Source organism: Copadichromis virginalis, linkage group LG17 (genome assembly GCF_057382275.1).
Source record: "Copadichromis virginalis isolate Kocher_CV1m ecotype Utaka linkage group LG17, C_Virginalis_male_GT1.1, whole genome shotgun sequence".
NCBI classification, from domain to species: domain Eukaryota; kingdom Metazoa; phylum Chordata; class Actinopteri; order Cichliformes; family Cichlidae; genus Copadichromis; species Copadichromis virginalis.
This window is the reverse complement of record NC_140634.1, coordinates 37,161,594-37,181,289: the sequence shown is the minus strand read 5'-3', so window position 1 is coordinate 37,181,289 and position 19,696 is coordinate 37,161,594. Positions and strand designations below refer to the sequence as shown.

General features: G+C 43.4%; 1 protein-coding gene across 8 annotated transcripts in view; it reads left to right on the top strand.

The window, feature by feature from the left end:
- The window catches only part of sox5 (SRY-box transcription factor 5), a 245,625-nt gene that overhangs the window by 185,258 nt on the left and 40,671 nt on the right, over nucleotides 1-19,696 (top strand). For 6 of the 8 annotated variants that reach the window (XM_085436072.1, XM_085436070.1, XM_085436074.1 and 3 more), the window contains one exon: nucleotides 16,932-17,018. The exons of the other annotated variants lie outside the window; for them this stretch is intronic. In XM_085436072.1, the coding sequence (XP_085292198.1) occupies nucleotides 16,932-17,018 (87 nt within the window). The remainder of the gene's footprint in view (nucleotides 1-16,931; nucleotides 17,019-19,696) is intronic. 8 annotated transcript variants of the gene reach the window in all.

Here is a 19,696-nt window from a genome sequence, read left to right as displayed (position 1 = left end):
TTCACACCCCTAGCGTGGGAGCGGGTTGAACGTCTTTATGTGATTTCCACCCTTTGTTGGTAATTAGTTAGTTGTATAAATTAACATGAAGTGCAGCAGGACTCTCGCAGCCATTGTTTGCCGCGATTATTCTTGTCGCACTGGGAAAAGGAAAGCAAGTGAAACCAAACAGAGGGGGGACGTTGAAAGAGATTTTTTTTTTTTCCTTTTTGCTTTTGTCAACTCGCTAAAAATGAAGGGATGAAGCAAGAAAAGGCGTGATTTTTCTCATTCGCCAATCAAAGCGCTCCAAATGTACGGACAGCATTTGCCGAAGAGAAGTTGACACCATGCTTGTGAGACTGCTGCTACCTTGAACCCTTTCCTAAGGAGATGTGGACTCGTGTTTTATGCTTCACCACCTATTCGGTGACCTGGTGGAAAAAGAAAAAAGCCCTCAGTAGTAAAAAATTCAAACATTCTTTGCTTAGAAAGATCTCCACATTAAAAAAAAAAAAGAAGAAGAAGAAAGAAACAACGACCTTTTGCTGAAATAAAACTCACTTTGAAGCAGGAAAAAGTGGACGCCTCATGTTGCTTATCCAAGAAAACCAAACCTTTTTATTTATCGTTCTCTCCACTTATCCGAGTCTCATTGTGCTAGTTAACTTTGCTGGGTTTGTTATAGAAAGGGGAAAAAATCATCATGGACATGGCTCACAATTCAAATCGAGTCAATTTGGCATTTCTTTTTCTTTTCCTTTTTTTCGTTCTTTCTTCTTTCTCCTTTTGTGGCATGAGAAACAGGCAACGTCATGGGGCGAACCTGAGGCCTATTGTGGGGCTGGCCATTGTTGGCTTGATGAAAGGCGCATTCAAGTCACTTTTCTCATTGAATTGTTTTGCGTCCGCTTTTCAGCGTTGCATTCTCTCTCCAGCGTTGCACGAGACAATCGCTGAGGATGAAACTCTTTTTCTGCCATTCTTCCGTGTCCAGATGAGCAATATTAAGTAGATGAATAGTGTGTGTGTGTTTGTGTTTTTGAGGGGAAAAGCAGTGCCCCAGCTTTTGTCCAATACATGAGCATAAAAGCGCTTACACAGAGGAGAGAGGGTCCTGTGGTTTTTCTTAAGGTGTGTGTGTGCGCCTGTGTGTATTATTGCCCCCCCGGCGTGGCATTAAGTTAAGGACAAAGGCTCGAGCTTCATGAATCAGCCGGGGCTTCCATAGCTTAGCTGCTGTGACCTAGTCACAGTTTGACTGTCCTAGAGTACAGTGTGTGTGTGTTTGTGGATATCTGATGATGAGTTGGGCAAGAGGTGTGCGTTTCTTCAAGGTGAGATTGTAATTGTGCATGTGTGCTACATGTTTGGGCTTCTGTGCGCGTGTATTTGTGTGAGTCTCCCATAAAGGCCTAACTCCCAAATATTAGACAGGCCCCAGTGTTTTGGCACTCACCCATTAATTTCCATTCAGCGTCATGTCCCATGACCAAATCAGCGGAATCCATGATTTATCTATTCAGCTTTCTCATAAACTCTCTTCATTTGCACACCCACTTGTTGTTTTTCTTCCTTTTTCTCTCATTTTCCTTTTGGTCTTTTCTCCCATTCCCATGGAGAGTCAGAGGAATGTTTTTATGCTGCAAAATGGCTGCAAGATTAATGAGTTTTGTGCAGAGTGCGCTGACTTTCATTTGTCCCTCAATTACGTTATCAAAAGGATATGAAATGCGGCAGAAAATCTCCAAACTTTTCACCGAGGCACTTAAGCAACAAGAACACTCTGAGAAACACTGTGGTGCAATTGCTGTTTGGAGTTCAACCAGTTTTTCAAAGGGGCCAAATAACTGTGCCCTCCAACATTTTTACTTTGTGAGAAAAATTGTCAAGTTAGCCAACAACTTCAACAATCTTCCATTAAGTAGTTTAGTGACATACCAGCAGTTACTTTGTGAGTAGGTGGATGTTGCATTTTGGAAAGAAATGCTCGAGTTTTTCTCTTTTTTTTTTCATCTTGACTCTTTGCCACAACAAAATATAAAAAGGTATCACTTAGCTGCAAGGTTTCCACAAACTTCTCTTAATGTGTACATTTTGTAGTGCGTGCACAGGAAGGCACTGAGCTGACTTTAAATAGGTGGAAATTGCTCACAAGTTATGCTTTTGAGAACTTGAGTAACATATATGCTGTAGTGTATGAGCTGCCTGTTTTATATTTTGTATTTCTCGGTTAATTACAGGTCTGTCATTTACTTACTGGGCACAACAATGTGCTTAATGTGCTCTGGTGCTGATAAAAACCTCATAATTCATAATTCATTGACTATATCATTGTGTTACACTAGTAACCTTTTGCATGTTCAGTTAATCTGTCTTATAAAGTTCCACCAAAACATAATTTTACTTGTAGTGTAATTGATATACAGCCTGAAGACCAGAAAGCTTTAAAATCAAAACTATAAAGGCCAATGTATAATTTTCTGTAGGATATAAAACATGTATTTTAAACAGAAGCGAGTATCCTCCGTGATTAGCTTATTAGCAGACTTTCTGTACTTTTTATTCCATACATTAACCAAATCTCTTGCTGTACATTGTGGTAACGTATACAGTATGTGTGTAAGGGACTGCACTCCGGTTTCCCCTGTATAATCCATGTAGGCTTGTTGCAAAGTAGCACAATCTGCTCAGTGCAATTTTACATCTCAGCTCTAACACAGATGTGAAAGCGTCAGAGCTGTAGTCCGCTCTCGCCCATGTCAGCAGCGTCCAGAGCAGGATTTAAAGCCTGACATGGATGTAAAGGGGCTTTAACAACCTGATTGGAGGCGTGGGATTGATGTCACCACATAGCTCTAGTTATATTCTCTGCACACACATACTTTCAAGTCTGCATACACATGCATGATAAATGCACCAAGCTGTTTGACCTGACCAAGGAGTCACAGCTTCCCATGATGCATCAGGGATAGCGAATGGCCACACGCCAGCTATCCACGTAGTCACCACCCACGAGCCAGCCCCACCGTTTCTGCTCCGTCCTATATCACAGATATTAAGGTGGTGTTCTTCAGCACGCAGAGAGTAACAAATCTGTCTTGTAGTGTGTCAGGAAGCCAGTCCTAGTCTGGTCCAGCAGCCAGTCAGTGTGTCAGTCTTTGAAACCACAAGGTCTTTATTAATTAACCCCGGGCTGGCTGCTCAAAGGGGTAAGGTCCTGCAGATGAAGTGGCAGCGTCTGTGTTGTCAGCCGCATAGGTCACGACCTGCCCCTTCAGCATGACCCCGGCCTTATTTGAGCCAGATGTTAAGGAGCAAGGGTCTGCGCTGCATTCTTTTCTTTCCCTGCTGCTTGGCCAGCAGAGCGGTCACCATCAGCGACTCGAGTCAGAGCTCTGATTTTCTTCTGGGTAGATCGCTGCTGTTCTCCTCTGTCTGCCACCCCACACCCCACCTTTTTCCCTCTCTCTGTCTCCCTGTGGGATCCATCCTTTCACCTCTCCCCCTCCCTTCCCTCTGTTTTTCCCCCTCCTTCCTTGTTTGGCCCATTGCCCCTTTCCGCTTCGCTCAAGGGAAAGAGTGCCGTGTGTGTATTGCCTGGCAGTATGCCCGCTCTCATCATTTTCTCCCCATCCCCTCCTTTGCTTTTTATGCCATCCTTCCTTCGTATCTCTCTCTTCTCTCACTCATTCCGTGCTTTTTACCCCTCTCCTATCTATGCCTAAATTCTTCTTCTCCGCCACGCTCCCTTCATCTTTCTCCTTCCACCTCCCTTTGTCCCCATCACTCTTTCCACCTGCTTCTAATCACCAACCCTCCATCTCTTTCACTCCCTGCCTTCATTCATACTTCGCTCTGCGTCTTTCTCTCTTCCATCCTCCCTCTTCTCCCCCCCCCCCCCCCTCATCCTTTCCTCGGCTGGGCTCAGGAGCAGTGAACAGGTGTTGTCTCCTTTTGATTTGGGTGCGTTCGGATTAATGCTGTCAGCTCAGCTGTTAAAACAACTGCCACCGCCAGATGCCAGTCAGTTTGGGGCTGGAGTTGTCACCTACACACAAACACACACACACACACACATATTCAAACATCCAAACATGCTCAGATGCAAGTGTGCTTGCACATGCACACGCGCACTCACACACACACACAAGCACTTGGCCTCTTGGCTCATTGTAATACTGACAGAGCAAATCAGCTGTTGTATGCCAGTCTTCTCTATAACCCAGGTGTGTGTTTCTGTAGCCTTTCCAAAACATCACAGACAGTCAGTATAAAAGAGTATATGACAAGATACTGCAGTGATCATTAATACACTGCCAGAGTTGCTAAAGACTCACTTAGACAGTCATCTTTTAAGGGTTTTTTTGTCTTTAACCATAGCAATACTCACACCGGTTCCAGTTAAGAAGAATACTTAATGTTCTGAGTGGGGCTCGAGGAATTTTCTAAACTCAAAGAATGACTTTACCAGCGTTTTCTTAAGTTGTGTTCGGGGCTGTAAACCATGGGAGCGGGCATTTAGCAGACAGGAAATATGACTCTTGTGAGTCCCTTAATTTAATAGAAGAAATCTTGGCGCACTAAATGACGATGCTAAAAGTCTTCCTGTTGTGGACAGTTACTTTGAAGTGAAGAGACACCACTTAACCATTTCGGGATCTTAAATTAAGCAGTTTGTCATTCAAAAGTTAGTTTTAATTAGATATTTGTCTAAAAATAATAATAAAAGACAAGTAGTACTAACCAACCTCTGATGGATCAGCTGAATTTCCTTGTTGGTGGATAATAGCAAAAGAAATGACATTTAGTGATGTCATTAGTGATGTTTAGCGCTGGAGCGCCCCCCGCGACCCTGAAAAAAAAGGATAAGCGGAAGCGAATGGATGGATGGATGGAGCTGCCAATTTCTTTTGCCAAATCAGTTTTGCCCTCTCTGTAAATTTTCTGATTTTGTGAAACACGGTCAGTTTTCTCATTTTAAGTTTTTTTTAAAGGTTTCCTGCACAAAAGAGAGAATAGATAACTATAGAAACACAGCAAAAATACTGGCGTCAACCCAAATGTTCACAATCGGTACATTCAAGTAAAAGACATTTGATGAAGAACCATTTTCTGCCTGTCAGTTGCTTAAATTTAGAATGTGGTTCCTTGTTGTTAAAGTTTGTTAGTAAAATGATGATTTAAAATTATGATCAACTGTGAATATCAGCGATTAGTAACAGTGCTATCTATGGCTCCATCAGATGTGGGTAGAGACTGCAGACTCACTGGAGGTACACGTGTGTGTCTGTGTGTGTCATATGGTGGGTTGCTGGCCCTGTAGTGGTGATACTGGTGGTGATATATTCATATTTTATCTTTTTATCAGTTCAGTCTCATGATGGTGGCTTAAGAAGAGTCACACAGAGAGACGTTTTTAAGGTGGTGCTGGTTTATCTGGCACTCTTTCTCCCAAACTCAGATATTCTAATATTGAGCCCTATTTGTAGTGTACCCCCCACCTCCCAATCCCACGATAAGATTGTCAGTTTACGCTTGTTGCTGTTTTGTAACCCACCAACTGAACCATATTTTACCCCATTTTACTGCCGATCACGGCCTCGTCCATTTTGTTGGTGTGTTGAATTACACTAACAAAGTTATTTCCAAGGTTATTATACCCCACTCTAGTCTCCAGTTTCCAGCGAGCCAAACGTTGTTAGGACAATTAGTCCAATCAAGGAGTCATGGGTGTCTTGTGGGAGAAGGAGGAAAAGAGGGTCAACACAGACAGGAATGTTCAGGGAGAAAATAAGTACCACACAACATGTTGTGTTTATAAGGGTTTACAATAAATGTGATGTGATATTTATCAATAGAGTTCATGCACCCGACTTGACTCAGTTATCTTGTTCTGAAAAAGATATGAATGATAAGATTAAGCGTGGGTTGATTTAATTAAAAAAAAAGAACCACAATATGTTTTGATAAACATTGGTTTCTAGTTTATTTCCAAAGAAAAGCTGAAGCAGTGTCGTAGCAGATATTCCAATCAGATTTTGGCTTTGAGTAAATTGAATTTGAATTTTTTGACAGCTGTTTTAACCCACTTCAAACTTCAGCTGGTAGTGGGTAGACCTGTTACACTGTTATCTTCTATAGTATATTACTTGTATAGAGGTGAATGTTCATATTAAACAAGACCAAAGTTTCAAATAATAAGGTCAACATTTTGTACAAGTAATACCCGTGAGGCATAAGCTCGGGCTCCAGACTTCTCTAAACGCTTGGTTTCAGGCAGGTTTTTCTTCTGCTGGCTCTGTATGATTTAAGTGTGAGAGTGAATATGTCTGAAAGGGTCGTCAAGCACAGCTCACAACTTTAGAAAGGAGCCGTTTAAAGCAGCGGCAGAAGTTCACTTTTCAGTTCCCAAACACTTTGTCTTCCAGCTCCCAAAATGTTGACTTGGAAACTTGTATTTGGTGCTTTTTGTTAAAAATTGTAAGTCTAAAGACTGAGGGGAAGTACAGTAACCCTGATGACATCACTGTCACCTCCACAGGGTTGTTGTTTTACTTCACTGTTGTTACGTCATCCCTCGTTATAGTTTAATTATATCAAGTTGCTCAAATGTCAGCAGAGGCATTGGTTCAAATCCAGGCTAGCCAGACCTTTACTCCGGGTCTTTCTCCTGCTCTTTCCCCCTTTCTTTCTGTCTATCTCTGTCATTTGCTTCGTAAAATAAAGGCAAAGACACCCACAACTCTGTCATTTAATGCGCGAGTTTTACTCTTCCTATTTGCTAGCCACAGATGGCTAAGTGATCTAAACGTGACCTAACCATCAGTTGTTATCAACGAGGCATCTCATCAACCAAACTTATTTCTTCGCCTAACTGCGGCGTAATCTTGCCAGGAAAACTTGAGAATAGGAAAAGATTTACAAGGAGCGACGTTGACATGCCCGAGTAATTGGTGCACGGTGACCCATAAGGCTCCAACAGGTCAGACACACACACACGCAAACACACACATGCTAGTCAGCAGAACATTCCACTGCTGTTTGGACTGTTGTTGCCATTGGTCTAATGGTTCTCACATGTCTGTCGCCCTATCTTTGAGCTGCACACAGGACAATGTGGGCTATTCTTAAGACTTTACAACATGCTCTGTCTCAAGCCGTTCAGCGCACAGATGGAACAAACATTCACACATAGAGAAGAAAGACAAAAAAGAGACAGAGATGGATATCAAGACTCAAACAGACACATAAACAGAGGGAGAAGTGTGTGCGCATGTGTGCGTGTCTGTTTGCTCTTGTCAGCGGCGTCCGCGTTAACTGGAATAGGCGGATCCCGCCTCCGCTGTCCAGCAAAGCAAAGCCACTCTAAAGCCAAGCCAACTGTCAATCAAACAGCCAACACAGGGCCAAACTATGATAACATCAGAAATAACGGTCTTCACCCATCAGTCTCACACGCGCACACACACATAAGAGGTTAAAGTCACAGCTCAGCACTGTTTGAATAGGCTTTCAACATGCAAAACAGCATTAGTGTGTCAGCAGTGTCTTGCTGTTCTGTCTGTCTCTCTGTCATTGCTTTGACAGGCAGACGAAAAATGTCATGACTCGCAAGAGAAAACGCTGCTGCTGTGTGTCTGCGTGTGTGTTTATGCGTGCGCGCGCACGGAAGCGCGCACTCTCAGTCTGTCTCTTGTGTAGTTAATGCGTGGGTCCATTCCCCTTCTATACTCGGCAGGCCCAATACACAATGTCTTCTTTTGTTGTCACGTTAAAGTGATGCAATAAAGCTGTGCAGTGACAAGGACGGCCCGGGGGCTGCTGCAGTGACAGAGACGTCGAGTGTGTTGCGTGTGTGTGTGTGTGTGTGTGTGTGCGTGCGTGGAGTGGAGACAAGAGCACTGAAGAGGGGTTATTGCCACGAGACAGATTGCAAGTGTCATTTTCCATTACAGCAGCCTGAGCCACTGTGTGTGACACACACACATGCACACACACGCACACAAGGTGCACATGCCTTGGCCCACTTTAACAGGATGCTTTTGACAGGGAGAGATGTGCATGCGTTAAGAGCACTGGCCCCTAGTATTTAACTCCATCCTTATAGAAACACATTTAATGATTTTTTTTCCCTTTTACTTTAGATGGCTTATCTGATTGGTTGAGCCACAGCTCATTGGTATGAATCTGATTTTTCCATGAAAGTAAAGACTTCAGGTAAATTGCATTTGAATTTGCAAGTAACTAATAGATGCTGAAAACCTAATTTTAGCGATTTACATAGTTTAGTTGAAAGATTACATCACAAGCCATATTTAAACCCTTGTTAAACAGGCTGAAAACATATTGGATCATTTAAAAAATCTAAAGGTAAAACAGAGATTTTCTTAGTTGTATTTCTTTATTTCTTTCTTTATTTTTAAAGTTCACAGTCACAAGATGCAGGGTTTTTTATGTGGCAACAGAGCAGCTTTTCAGAGGCTCCTCAGTGAATACATTGAGTTTTAAATACAGCATGACCCATTGTTGCATGTGAACTTCTATTATCTATTCAAAAGTCTCTCATGAGGCTCTGTTTGTTAACCAGGCAATTAGCAGGCAGTATTTGGTGGTTATCAGTACTTCAGTTGACACTTGGTCTCTTCAGCCTGTAAAGTATGAGGCAGTAAAATGAAAATGGGATCTGTGTTCAGTCCCATAGCTTGTCCCTAATAAGGTGTGGTGGCAGCGGCTATCAGGGGCTGAGCTGAATTAGTCCGCAGTGGATTCAAATGTCTAGATCCTATCAAACACCATTTAATGATAATGGAGGTCACAGAGGCAATTGGGAAAATGCTGTGTGTATGTCTGTGTGTGTGAAAGGAACGTTTCTCTGTCTCCCGCAAAAACACAGCATTAAGATAGCATCGCTAATTTCACCGGCTCGGCACAAAAACAACACGCAGAGGAGAGAAGAAGGGAGGGAAAAAAAATAATGCAACAACACACAAGCGAAATGAAACAACAAGGAAAAGTTTCTGTGCGACTTTCTCGAATGTCGCTCCAGATTTTGCCCTTCATCGTTCTTTCACAATGTCGCGCCCTCTCCGCTGCTATTTCTGACTGCCAGTGTGTGGATCTGGCTCGCTGAGATTTCATGCCAGTGTAAAAATTGGCTGAGGGTTTGGTTCAAATCAAATTGGACATAAGCACCCACAACACCATCTGTTAGGGAAAGGCAGTGGAGTGAAGGGCAGAACTCTGCATTCAGATAAATGGATTTTCAATTTATTAAATTGTTGACTGACACCCTTGTAAATGTTCGCTTTATGTGGCGCGGCCTATTCTTAGAACTTAATGGAAACATGTTGCCATACATCCATGCAATTCCTAATATTAGAATGCAAAAAAAAAAGTCGATCTTTTCTTTTTGCAGCACGAGAGAAAAAAAAATAAAAACGTGTCCTTTTTCTACAACTTAAGACTAAAATAAAGCGCCCCGCTCGGTTAGACTTCAGGTGTTTTGGCAAGTGATAACGTGTGTGACGGTTTGTATTAACAGGTGTGTCGCACCGAAACACAGCTGAGATTGTCACAGCACTTCAGGGGAGGGCCATATGTCCCCCCCACCTTCCCCGTCGCTTCACCCAAAAACCTAACTTACATTAAAAGGTGAAAAACAACCTCGCAACTCTCTGAAGTTGATTTTGTTCAGCGTGAGTGCATGCCAGATACTTTGAGTCTGCGTGTGCTGGTGTCCTCCCTAGTCTAGTGGTCTGGGTGTTTATTAATAACTAAAGTTGGAGCAGCTTCTGAATGAAGAGTCACTTCGGACACTGAGGCCGACCAGGGACTGAATCTACACACACGCACACACATCCTCTGTCTGTTTCTTGCTGCGATCCTCTGCTTCAGTGGGAGAAACGGAGCACTGGGGGGGCGGGGGGGTTAGAAAGTAAGGAGGGAGGAGGATGAGGAGGAGGAGGAGAGGGATTTTAGTGTTTACACAGAGGCCCGGCCACCGCGGCAACTGTTGCCAAGCGCCGTTCTCCCCAACAACAAGCCAGTAATTGGTACTTTTAGCAGCTAACCTTGCGGAGGTGGTGGTGCGAGGTGGGCTTGGACAAAAAGCTTTTTGATACATCTCCTCTCTGAAACATAGTGCCCCTGTTTCTGTTTCCTTTTCCTTTTTTCCCTTTTTTTTTTTTATAAACAAGAGACTGCCCATAATCTTGGCACCATCCTCATTGCTTTGGAACGATTGGACTGTCTTTAGAAGGAATCGATGAAAATGTGTCCAGACACATGGCCCAGCTCAACCAGACATGAATTGATCATCAAAATATCAACATCATCATTTCGTAATGGAGCGTGTTGGCGCCGTCAGCGTGAGGGGGGAGTCGGGGGTAGACAGACTGTGCAAAGCAAGAGCTGCGGTATCGAGAGGGTGTAAATAAGTGAGTTGTATTCCAAATTCAAAAGTTTCTTTGAACACCTCCATAATGTAAAAGACTGTTAAAGTTGAAGCGTTTTACTGCTGCGAGACTGGGTTAGCTACAATTTTGTAAATAGTAACAACCAACCTTTTTGCTTTTTTGGAGTAAGTATAGATATACCGGAATAAATCTGTTTTAGGTGAAGCATTAAGTCAGGTAATTACAGCTTGAAGCTATCTGGAATCAAACGTCGTTCTTAATTACGAATCCATGTGTAGGTGTGTTTGACTCCATCCTCAAACTGGTGCTTATAAGTCTTTTTCGTACAGTACACCACCCCCCAGATACAAGGTGAAAGTTTGATTAGTGCTTTTATGTAGCTCGGAATAATCAGATTTGTTTTATAGCTGACTCGAATGTCTAGATGCATTAAGAAATTTCATCAGTTGTTGTATCGTGAGAGAATTCTGATTAAAGGCTATAAATCCAAAATGACGAGCAGGTCAAATCAGTTATGTTTCTGTGATTTTGACTTTGATTCATTTAGGGTAACCTTGTTAAGGTGTTTGCATGACTGTTGCACAGAGTTACCTTAATCTAGTTATAGTCTAATCTTTAGATCACATGTAGACATGCGTATTCTGTCTCTGTGATGACCACCAGCTAATGTGCGTGTGTGCTTTTTTGCTTTCTTAACTGCAGAAGTCACCACACGTTTTAGTGCCCCACTCGCTGCCTCTCTGTTGCTTCTTCCTGCCATCTCAATACTTCTGTGTTCAGGGTGGCAGTCTTAGACAAACTGCACCAGTGCTTGTATAATTGCTTATTCAAAGCTGACCCCTGCTCAGTTGGGGAGGAGGAGAATGAAGGAGGAAGGGGTTAGAGGGGGGAGGAGTAGATGGAGTCTCCTCATGGCTGCCAAGGCCCAAGTCAATGTGGAGCCTGTTTTGCGGGATATAAGCGCCGGCCACGGGTCCCAAGCCAGGGCCCTTTCCTGTGGGCCCTCCTCCTCCTCCTTGTCTTCGTTCTCCTCCTTCATCCTCCACCCTCCTCTGAGCCCGGCTGGGCCTGGCGCTGGCACAGAGGCCCCTTTGTTGTGCACCCGAGGACCCGGGCTCGCTGTCTCTCATACTCTCTCTTTTCCTCCCCTCTCTGCCTCTCTCTCTTTTTCTTTCTTTCTCTTTCCACACACACCACTCCGCCTCCTCCTCCTCACCACCACCCCCCTTTCTTTTCCTTTAAAGGTCTCCAGTCTTCACAAATATGAGATAATAGGAAAAATAGAGCTGGCTGCTTCTGGTGACTCAGGGCAAAACGTCTGAGTGAAAAATAGAAAGTGAGAGAGGGAGAGAGAGAGAGATGGCATTGTTCGTAAGGTTGGTCCGAGCAAGCTGGACTGAGGTTGAGTCTCCTCCCCTCGCTCTCTCTCTCTCTCCTCTCTCCAGCAGCTCCCGAACCAAAAGCTTACTGTGGATCCAAAAGCCGGACGGGGGTTTGCTGCAACACACACACACGCACAGACACACACACACTGTTTCTCTCTCCGTCTCTCGGCAGGTGGACGGGGTTGTTTTGGCTCGGCTGCAGGGCAGCAGCTTGACTCCGTTTGAGCCAATGAGCCAAAATAATAGCCGACGATTCCAGAGTTATTGTCAGCGCTTTCCCCCCTCTGCTTTTCCCAGAATCCTTCTCAGCTGTGCGGGATCCGAATCAGAACGTCGCCCTCGGATGAATTCATTCGCTTACGCATGAAAATACAACAGTGGGATCACCAGTTGTTTGTACTGTACGCTCCAAACCATACAGACAAAACAAGGAAAGATGATTTTTGAAACTGCCTAATCCACTCTGATTGATTCAAGCGCCAAAATGTTGCAGGCAAAAAAATATAAATTGAAGGAAATGCGCAGAAAAACATCTAGAATGACGTGTGTTGGTATTTTACTCAGTGCAGACATCATACAGTTTAAACAAGGAGCTGAAGAATTTTCAGAATATGTATGTGTGATATTTTCAACATTATTTACATCCTTAAAGCAACTTAAGAAGCGAATAATGGAGAGAACTGCAGTTTAAATACTCAACACTTCCTCTTGCCTAATTTTTCTTTTAACACAATAAACTCCCCTCACACCTTATTTTTTTCTCACGGGGTATCCTCCCTCACCCTCATCTCACACCACCCAATCCTGAAAATATGCGACCCACACCCGTGCGTGGGCACCAGACTCCACCCGCTTACCTCACACAACACCAACATACGCAGACACATACTCGCATACACACTCAGCATCCCATACGTCAGAGAAACAGGGAGTAGTGTCTCGTATTTTCATGGAAAGTGTTGTGCTGTCCTCCTTTATTATGTGATTTTTGGCCCGTAATTAGCACTAGTAGATTCTTGCTATGTTTCCATTCAGCTATCAAGCAGATTTTATTTAAAAAAAAAAAAAGACTTCTTAAAACATTATGGAACATGAAGAGTGAATTAAGTGCATTTCCATATGCTGAGCTGAAGGAAATAAATGCTTGAATCTGAACGAGGTGGAAAGAGTCTTTCAAGAACCGATTTGTATTGGACAAGTTGTTTTTGTTGTTGTGGAACATCAGCCGTGGACGTATTTATATATATATTTTTAGAAGGAAGACAAAAACAAGCGATTTGCTTCTAATGAACTAGTGAACAAGAAGATAATGCATAGACAGGTCACAGTTTCAGGCTTTCTAAACCAAACGGCAACCTCTGGGGCTTAAAAACGAAGTTTGGGGCTGCAGTTCCTTTAGTGACCACTAGGATGGCTCCAAAAGCACGTTAGTCCCCACAGTCTCCCATGGTTAAAAGCCTTTCACTTAAAGTTTAAGTATAAATGGCACAGTCGGTCATTTTTTTTAGGTTATTTAATAAAGATTTATTGATTAGTATACGATGTGTATATCTCTGAAAGCAATCTTATAACTTATTAAAAATACATAGGAGTGTGTGTCATTTTGAGGAAGGTGCCATGTCGCCCCGCCATTTTGAACACACAGTGGACAACAAAATACCACCTCATATGGCCTCATATGTAGTACACCAAAGGTGAAAAGAAGTTAACCCGTATTCATGTCTGCACCTTCAAACTCAAGATATGAAGGATCATACCTATGTTTGATCAGCTTTTCAATTCAATTCAATTTTATTTATACAGCGCCAAATCACAACAACAGTCACCTCAAGGTGCTTTATATTGTAAGGTAGACCCTACAATAATACATACAGAGAAAACCCCAACAATCATATGACCCCCTATGAGCAAGAACTTCGGCGACAGTGGGAAGGAAAAACTCCCTTTTAACAGGAAGAAACCTCCGGCAGAACCAGGCTCAGGGAGGGGCGGGGCCATCTGCTGCGACCGGTTGGGGTGAGAGAAGGAAAACAGGATAAAAGCTGAAAAGGGGTCCTCTTCACTGAAGAAGGGAAAATGTGAAGGAAAGAGACAACACAGCTTGCTCCTCACCTCAAGCCTCAACTCCTGAACTGGATTGAGGACTGACAATGGACCAGCTAAACGACAACAGTTGATTATAAGCTAACATTATATCTCATATTATATAACATTATATATATATATAGCTAATGTCGAGTGCTCTAAAAATGACACTTTACTTCTTATAAACAGTTTCATTCAATTCGCACATCGTATGAGACTTTATTTAAAAAGCGTCAGAGTCTAACTATGTTTTCTCCACTTCAAAGAAAGTTTCTCTAACAGTAGCAAACAGTCGAACAACAGCTAACCAATGCAGACAAATGTTGTCTGTTGCTGTCTGTCAGGTGTCACCACCACTAATTTGAGTCACTGAATTGATCTTCTCAGCTGTCTCTGTGATGTTTGTGGTTTTTGGAGAATTTTAATGGAATTACGCAGTAAATAACACAGCCTGCTGTGTGGTACAGAACATCATTGCATTACATTCATACAGTTTATAGAGGTAGCTGGATAGTCTAAGCCAATAACTTGGCACGCCACCCTCTCATCCAAATATGGTTACTTCTGATACCAAAACAGCACCCAAATATTGTGGCTTCAAAATGCAAAGCCCAGAAAGCAATGAGTGATGTCAAAGAGTCCATGTCCATCTTTATTTTACAGTCTGTGGTTCAAACAGATCATTTTAACTGATTCGCACATGTATGTGTGGGTTCTTGACCTCTATTTCTGTGTGCGTGTATTTTTGCAGTTTGTCATGGGTGACAGTGGAAGTTCATTTCTCTTAGTGTTCGCCACATCAATCAACATCCCACTAAAAGATACAGCACGCCATCCCCTCTTTCCTTCTCATCCCCTCTTTTCTCTCCCTCTCAGCTCCTCCTGCCCATTTCCTCCCATTTTGCCATCCGCCGCACAATGAAAGAGCCTCTTGGCTTTTATTAATAGTTAAAGTGGCCCCAGCCTGTCACTGGGGACAATGGCTGCAGCCCTGTTAATAAATAAAAATAATAACTAGGAGATGGAGACAGAGAGGGAGTGCAATGGAAAGAGAACAGGCGACACTGCCATTTGTTGTTCCCTCTCACTTGTCAAAGCTCTTTGGCTTAAAAGCCTCTGTCATTGTTGAGGGAGAGGGGGCTGGGGGGAGGGGAGTGAGAGACAGAGAAAAATAAGGAGAGAGAGAAAGAGGCAGTGCCAGGGGCTAATAGCACCTGTTGGGGTGATGGTGAGACAGCTGTCGTGGAGGGTGGGGGGACACAGGAGCACACTCTTTCTTCTACTCTTTCTATGCATGTTTTTGCAAAAGACTCTCTATAGACTCGTGCTCCTCCTCTTCGCCCTACCTTCATCCTGCTGTGAACCGATTCCCTGAAGGCTACAGTGGCTTCTGAGTGAAAGCACTAGGGCTGCTGTCTTACTGGTTAAGTGGCAGCGTTGAAGACTCAAGGACAGAACAGGGCAAGGACAGTGGGAAGACGAACAGGAAAAAGTGAGAAGTGGACTTGGCTCGAAGTTCAGCGTTGATCCCGAGGTGTGTGTTTTTTGCAAATGTGTGCTCACTGTAATCAGCAGGGCATGGATGTTGTCGTCTCCACGCCAGAGGAAAGGACCTGATTCAGGCCTTGAGGGAAGCAGAAATTAATGTGCTCTATTTTTTGAGTGTGTGTCATTATGTGAGGGGGGCTTGCGTGCAGGTTTGCAGGTGATCGGGTGTCGTTTAAATCCTTTAAATCTCCAGGTGGTTTGTCAACACTCCACTGTGGACAGAAAGGGAAATAGACGGATGAGAAGGAAAGAAAGAAGTTTAGGCAAAGTGCTGCTTTTTTGTGTACTCTGATTTGTTGTTGAGTGTGGAAGATATGTGTACATTCGTGTCTCTTTTAGAGGAAAAGATGCACTAAGCTGTTCAACTCAACACACCGGACATCCCCCCCCTCTCCTCTGTGGAAAACCTGAGTGTTTGTGCATCAGTATGCATGTGTATGGGTTTATGCATGCAGGCTGTCTCACACCAGCGAGATTAAGACTTTTCTTAAATCAGTCTTGTCATTATAGGGGAAGGAAAATAATCTGGGGACAAACAAACTTTTTTCCTGCTGTCAGCGTTTGCAAGTGTGTATACATCTATGTGTGGAGCCACATATACTGTATGAGCACATTCAAGTGTGTGTGTGTTTGCATTGGCTGATAGGGTTAATCTCCGTACTCAAAGTGTAAAACCTCTCTCCTTAGGAAGGCCTCCCATCCCAAGTGCAGATGGCTCCCAGTAAATAAAGTACTCTCTCTTTCTTTCTCCCTCTTTTGTCTGATCACTCCTCTCTCCTTCTCGTTCACGTCAATCACAGCCAACATTGTGACTACTCGAGGTTCATGGCCATATATCTGTGTACGCGTTTGTTTTTTTCCGGTGCTTATATGTGCACACATTTTAGGATTGGATCTTTCCAAGTATACACTCACCCGTGTGACATTTCCATTCCCCTCACTGTATGTGTACTTGTGTGCACAACTGTTACCATAGTTTGATTGTAATTAGTGAGTCTGCGAGTGTGTGTTTAGGTAGTGGTTTGTGCGCGTGTGTGTATGTGCGTGCGCCTGTAAGCGTCTGTGTGGAGTGTGTGTTGAAAACAAAGCACTAGCTGATAATGTGTCCATTGTGGCGGGTGCATTAAGGCCCTCTTTGTCTCAGGGCCCACAGGGCTAATGATTCTCTAGCAGCAGGTGAGAGGGAAAAAAGCCTCTCTTTTTTCGTCTCTCTCTCTCTCCCCCCATCTCCTCCACTTGTCTCTCTCTTTATCTTGCGTTGCGCTCCCTCGCTCTCTCCCTTTTTCGCTCACTTGTTTTTGTTTTTCAGATTTCCTCTCTTTCGATTATCAGCTCCTCTCTTTCCGCCTTTCTCTCCCTCTCTCTCCTGCTGATGCGGCCATTAGGCTGAGCCGCTGCTGCCTTTATTACAGCAAATGGACTTTAAATGAGCTTTATTGTCATGTTGGCCAGCCATCTGAATCCCTCTCTCTCTCCCTCTCCCCTGCCCCCCCGCCCCTCATCCTCCCCTAAACAGAGGCCCCCAGCATTGAGAGGCTGTTGTCAAAGGACTGGAAGGATAAACTTTTGGCCATGGGCTCAGGGCACGTCGGAGAAATTAAAGGTACGGTAAAACTAAATTATGCCAGAACTTAAAGACTTTAACCCTGTGAACTTGATTGAGGCACTGACGATGTCCATTGCGGGAGTAAAACATCTAGAGTTAGATTAAATATATGAGGCAGAAAGGCCTAAAGCGTGGTAGGTATGACATCTAGTGATGGGGCCATATTGTAAAGATGACAGCTCAGGTTAAAGTTGACCTGAAATGAACTAATATGAACTGAATTCAGATGAAGTGATCCTAAATGAACTTGATCTGTCCTGAACTAAACCAGGACACCTGCTTCATCTTGTGCGTATGACCAGCGCGTCAAAAAAAAAGAAAAGTTAATGGCGTCTCTGCTAGTCTCGCAGCTCGCTGTTAATTCACTGCTAATCGACCATTTTATCCACAACAACCCTCTTTAACACCCAAGAGCGACACAGGCGGAGTAGGACAGAGGGCAGCAGGGGATACAAAAAGGGAACAAGTGGAGCTGTGCTGTGAATATGCAGGAGCAAGAATTAACGAGAACGAAAGCGAGAGAGGGGAAAAGATATAAGAGAGGCAGAAGAGACTGTGGCCATTATTCCCTGTAACTCCAGGGCAAAGCCGTCGTTCTCCTCCAGTAATTGAGCTTCATTAGGAAGCAAAGCAATATGTAATCAAAGAGCCTCGCGGAGCAGCGTGGCCATCGAGAGCAGGGCTCCATTGATCAAACCTCCTTTTCCCAGCTCCCTGCCGCGCTGACATTTCTGTGTAGGGGCGTCCCGCTTGGTGCACCACACACCAACAGCTGGGGAGCAATGTGTGTGCATGCAGCGGAAGCACACATATGCACGTTTGTGTCTGTTAAGCCGGTGCGTGTCTTACATAAGAATCTGTGAGAAAAGGTAGAGCTGCGGAGATACTAAAGTGTTTGCTTTAATAGCGTCAGTGTGTAGGTGAGCACACACATTGCTCTCACACTGTCAGCGCATCTCTTGATTTTTTTTTTTTTTTTTTGCCCCCATCGAATTCCATTGAAGAGCATTTTGTGGGGAACAAAGTGAGCCACTGCCTCCTGCTCCGTTGGCTTTATTGAGAAGAAACATTGGTAAAAAGGCCCCATGCGGTTCACATAGCGATACACATACACACAATTATGGAACTCATAGTCCTGGAATAAATCTCCCCACGGTGTTATGCTATTAACGTCGCTCCCCCACACTAAAAAGTGACAGCACAGATGAGAACAATTGCTTGAAATCTGGATAACATTTTTATTCATCATTACGTTTATATGAGGGGAAATGCTTAAACCCCATACAAGAGACTTTTAAAGCTGCACCAATCTCTTTTTTTTTTGGGGGGGGGGATAATCTTTGTACAGCTGTTTGCTTTTTCTTTTTTACTTCTGCTTGAAATCTCTGCTAAATATTTATCTCTACACTGCATTCCTTTTTACAATAAAGTTGTGTGAAAAGACACTGTAAAGTCTAGTTCCAAAGTTCCAAAGTGTGAAATGATCGCTTTGCTTAGCTGCTCAAAAGAAAGGAAGAGAAAAGCAACAAAAAGAAAATAAACTGGTGCCATTTATAGTCTTAAATAGTAGCTTTGTACTTGAAGCCATTTTTCTGTGATTGGCTGACCCTCGCAAACACCAGGTAGTTTAGGCTTCTGGACTCTGAGATTAGATACCCGAGGTATCCTCTTCCTTTGGCTGAAGAATAGAAACACTGCCTGAAACACAGCTTCTGGAGGAGGGCTAAACCTAAGCTTTTGGCTCATAAAGATTACTTATTCACTGACCTTGTTATCTTTATTGTCTTTACTCTGGTTTAATATGACCATCTAGGTACTTTAGGTTCATTCTGTACACCACCCATACAGAATGAGACAAAACCAGGTTTAAAGTCATTACGACAATTAAAAGGAACAGCTAATATTGTGTGGGGAGAGGATGCTGGCTGAGAGAGAGCAAGAGAGTTGGAGGAGTTTCACTTGGTTCCACTGACCGGTCAGGAGAAGGTAATTGTTGACTGGTCTTCCTAAAACAACTTAGGCAAACAGGATCAGGCAGGTACACACACAGCTAGCAGGAGCAACAGTGGTATTCCTAATAATGTACTTACTATGTGCATTTTAAACTCCTCATTTATCTTTAAATAAACAATAAATGCAATAGAAATGTCTGACTATAAGTAACTTTATTAGGATAACCAATTCTTCTGGTTTTTATTACTACAAACTACCACAAAACACCCACCATGTTAAGTACCTTAATTTCTCACCTTAGTATTGACTTGATGATATCAACTAATTTGATTATTCAGAGAAATTAAGTTCTTGTGTCCAAGTAAATATACTTCTTTGCATATGTTCTGCATTCTCTTATTCTACTTCACATCTATAATCCATTTCCTCCTCTTCTTTCTCCCTCCCTCCCTGGCCATCTCATCCCCACTCCTCCTTACTTACCCAGGGGGAGTTATCAGTGCAGCCGGGGTCATTAATTAGCACCGAACACAGTGACAAGTATTACATTGTTACAAATTGGTTAATTACCCTGTGTGTGAGAGAGAGCGAAAAGGGAGAGAGTTGGTGTCGATTCGGGGAGTTTGTAGGTAAGCTCAGGCCGCGGCAATCAGCCTAAGGAGAAATGTGTGTAAACCAATGGAGGAAACCAGTTATCGATCCACCTGCCTGCCTCGCAGCAG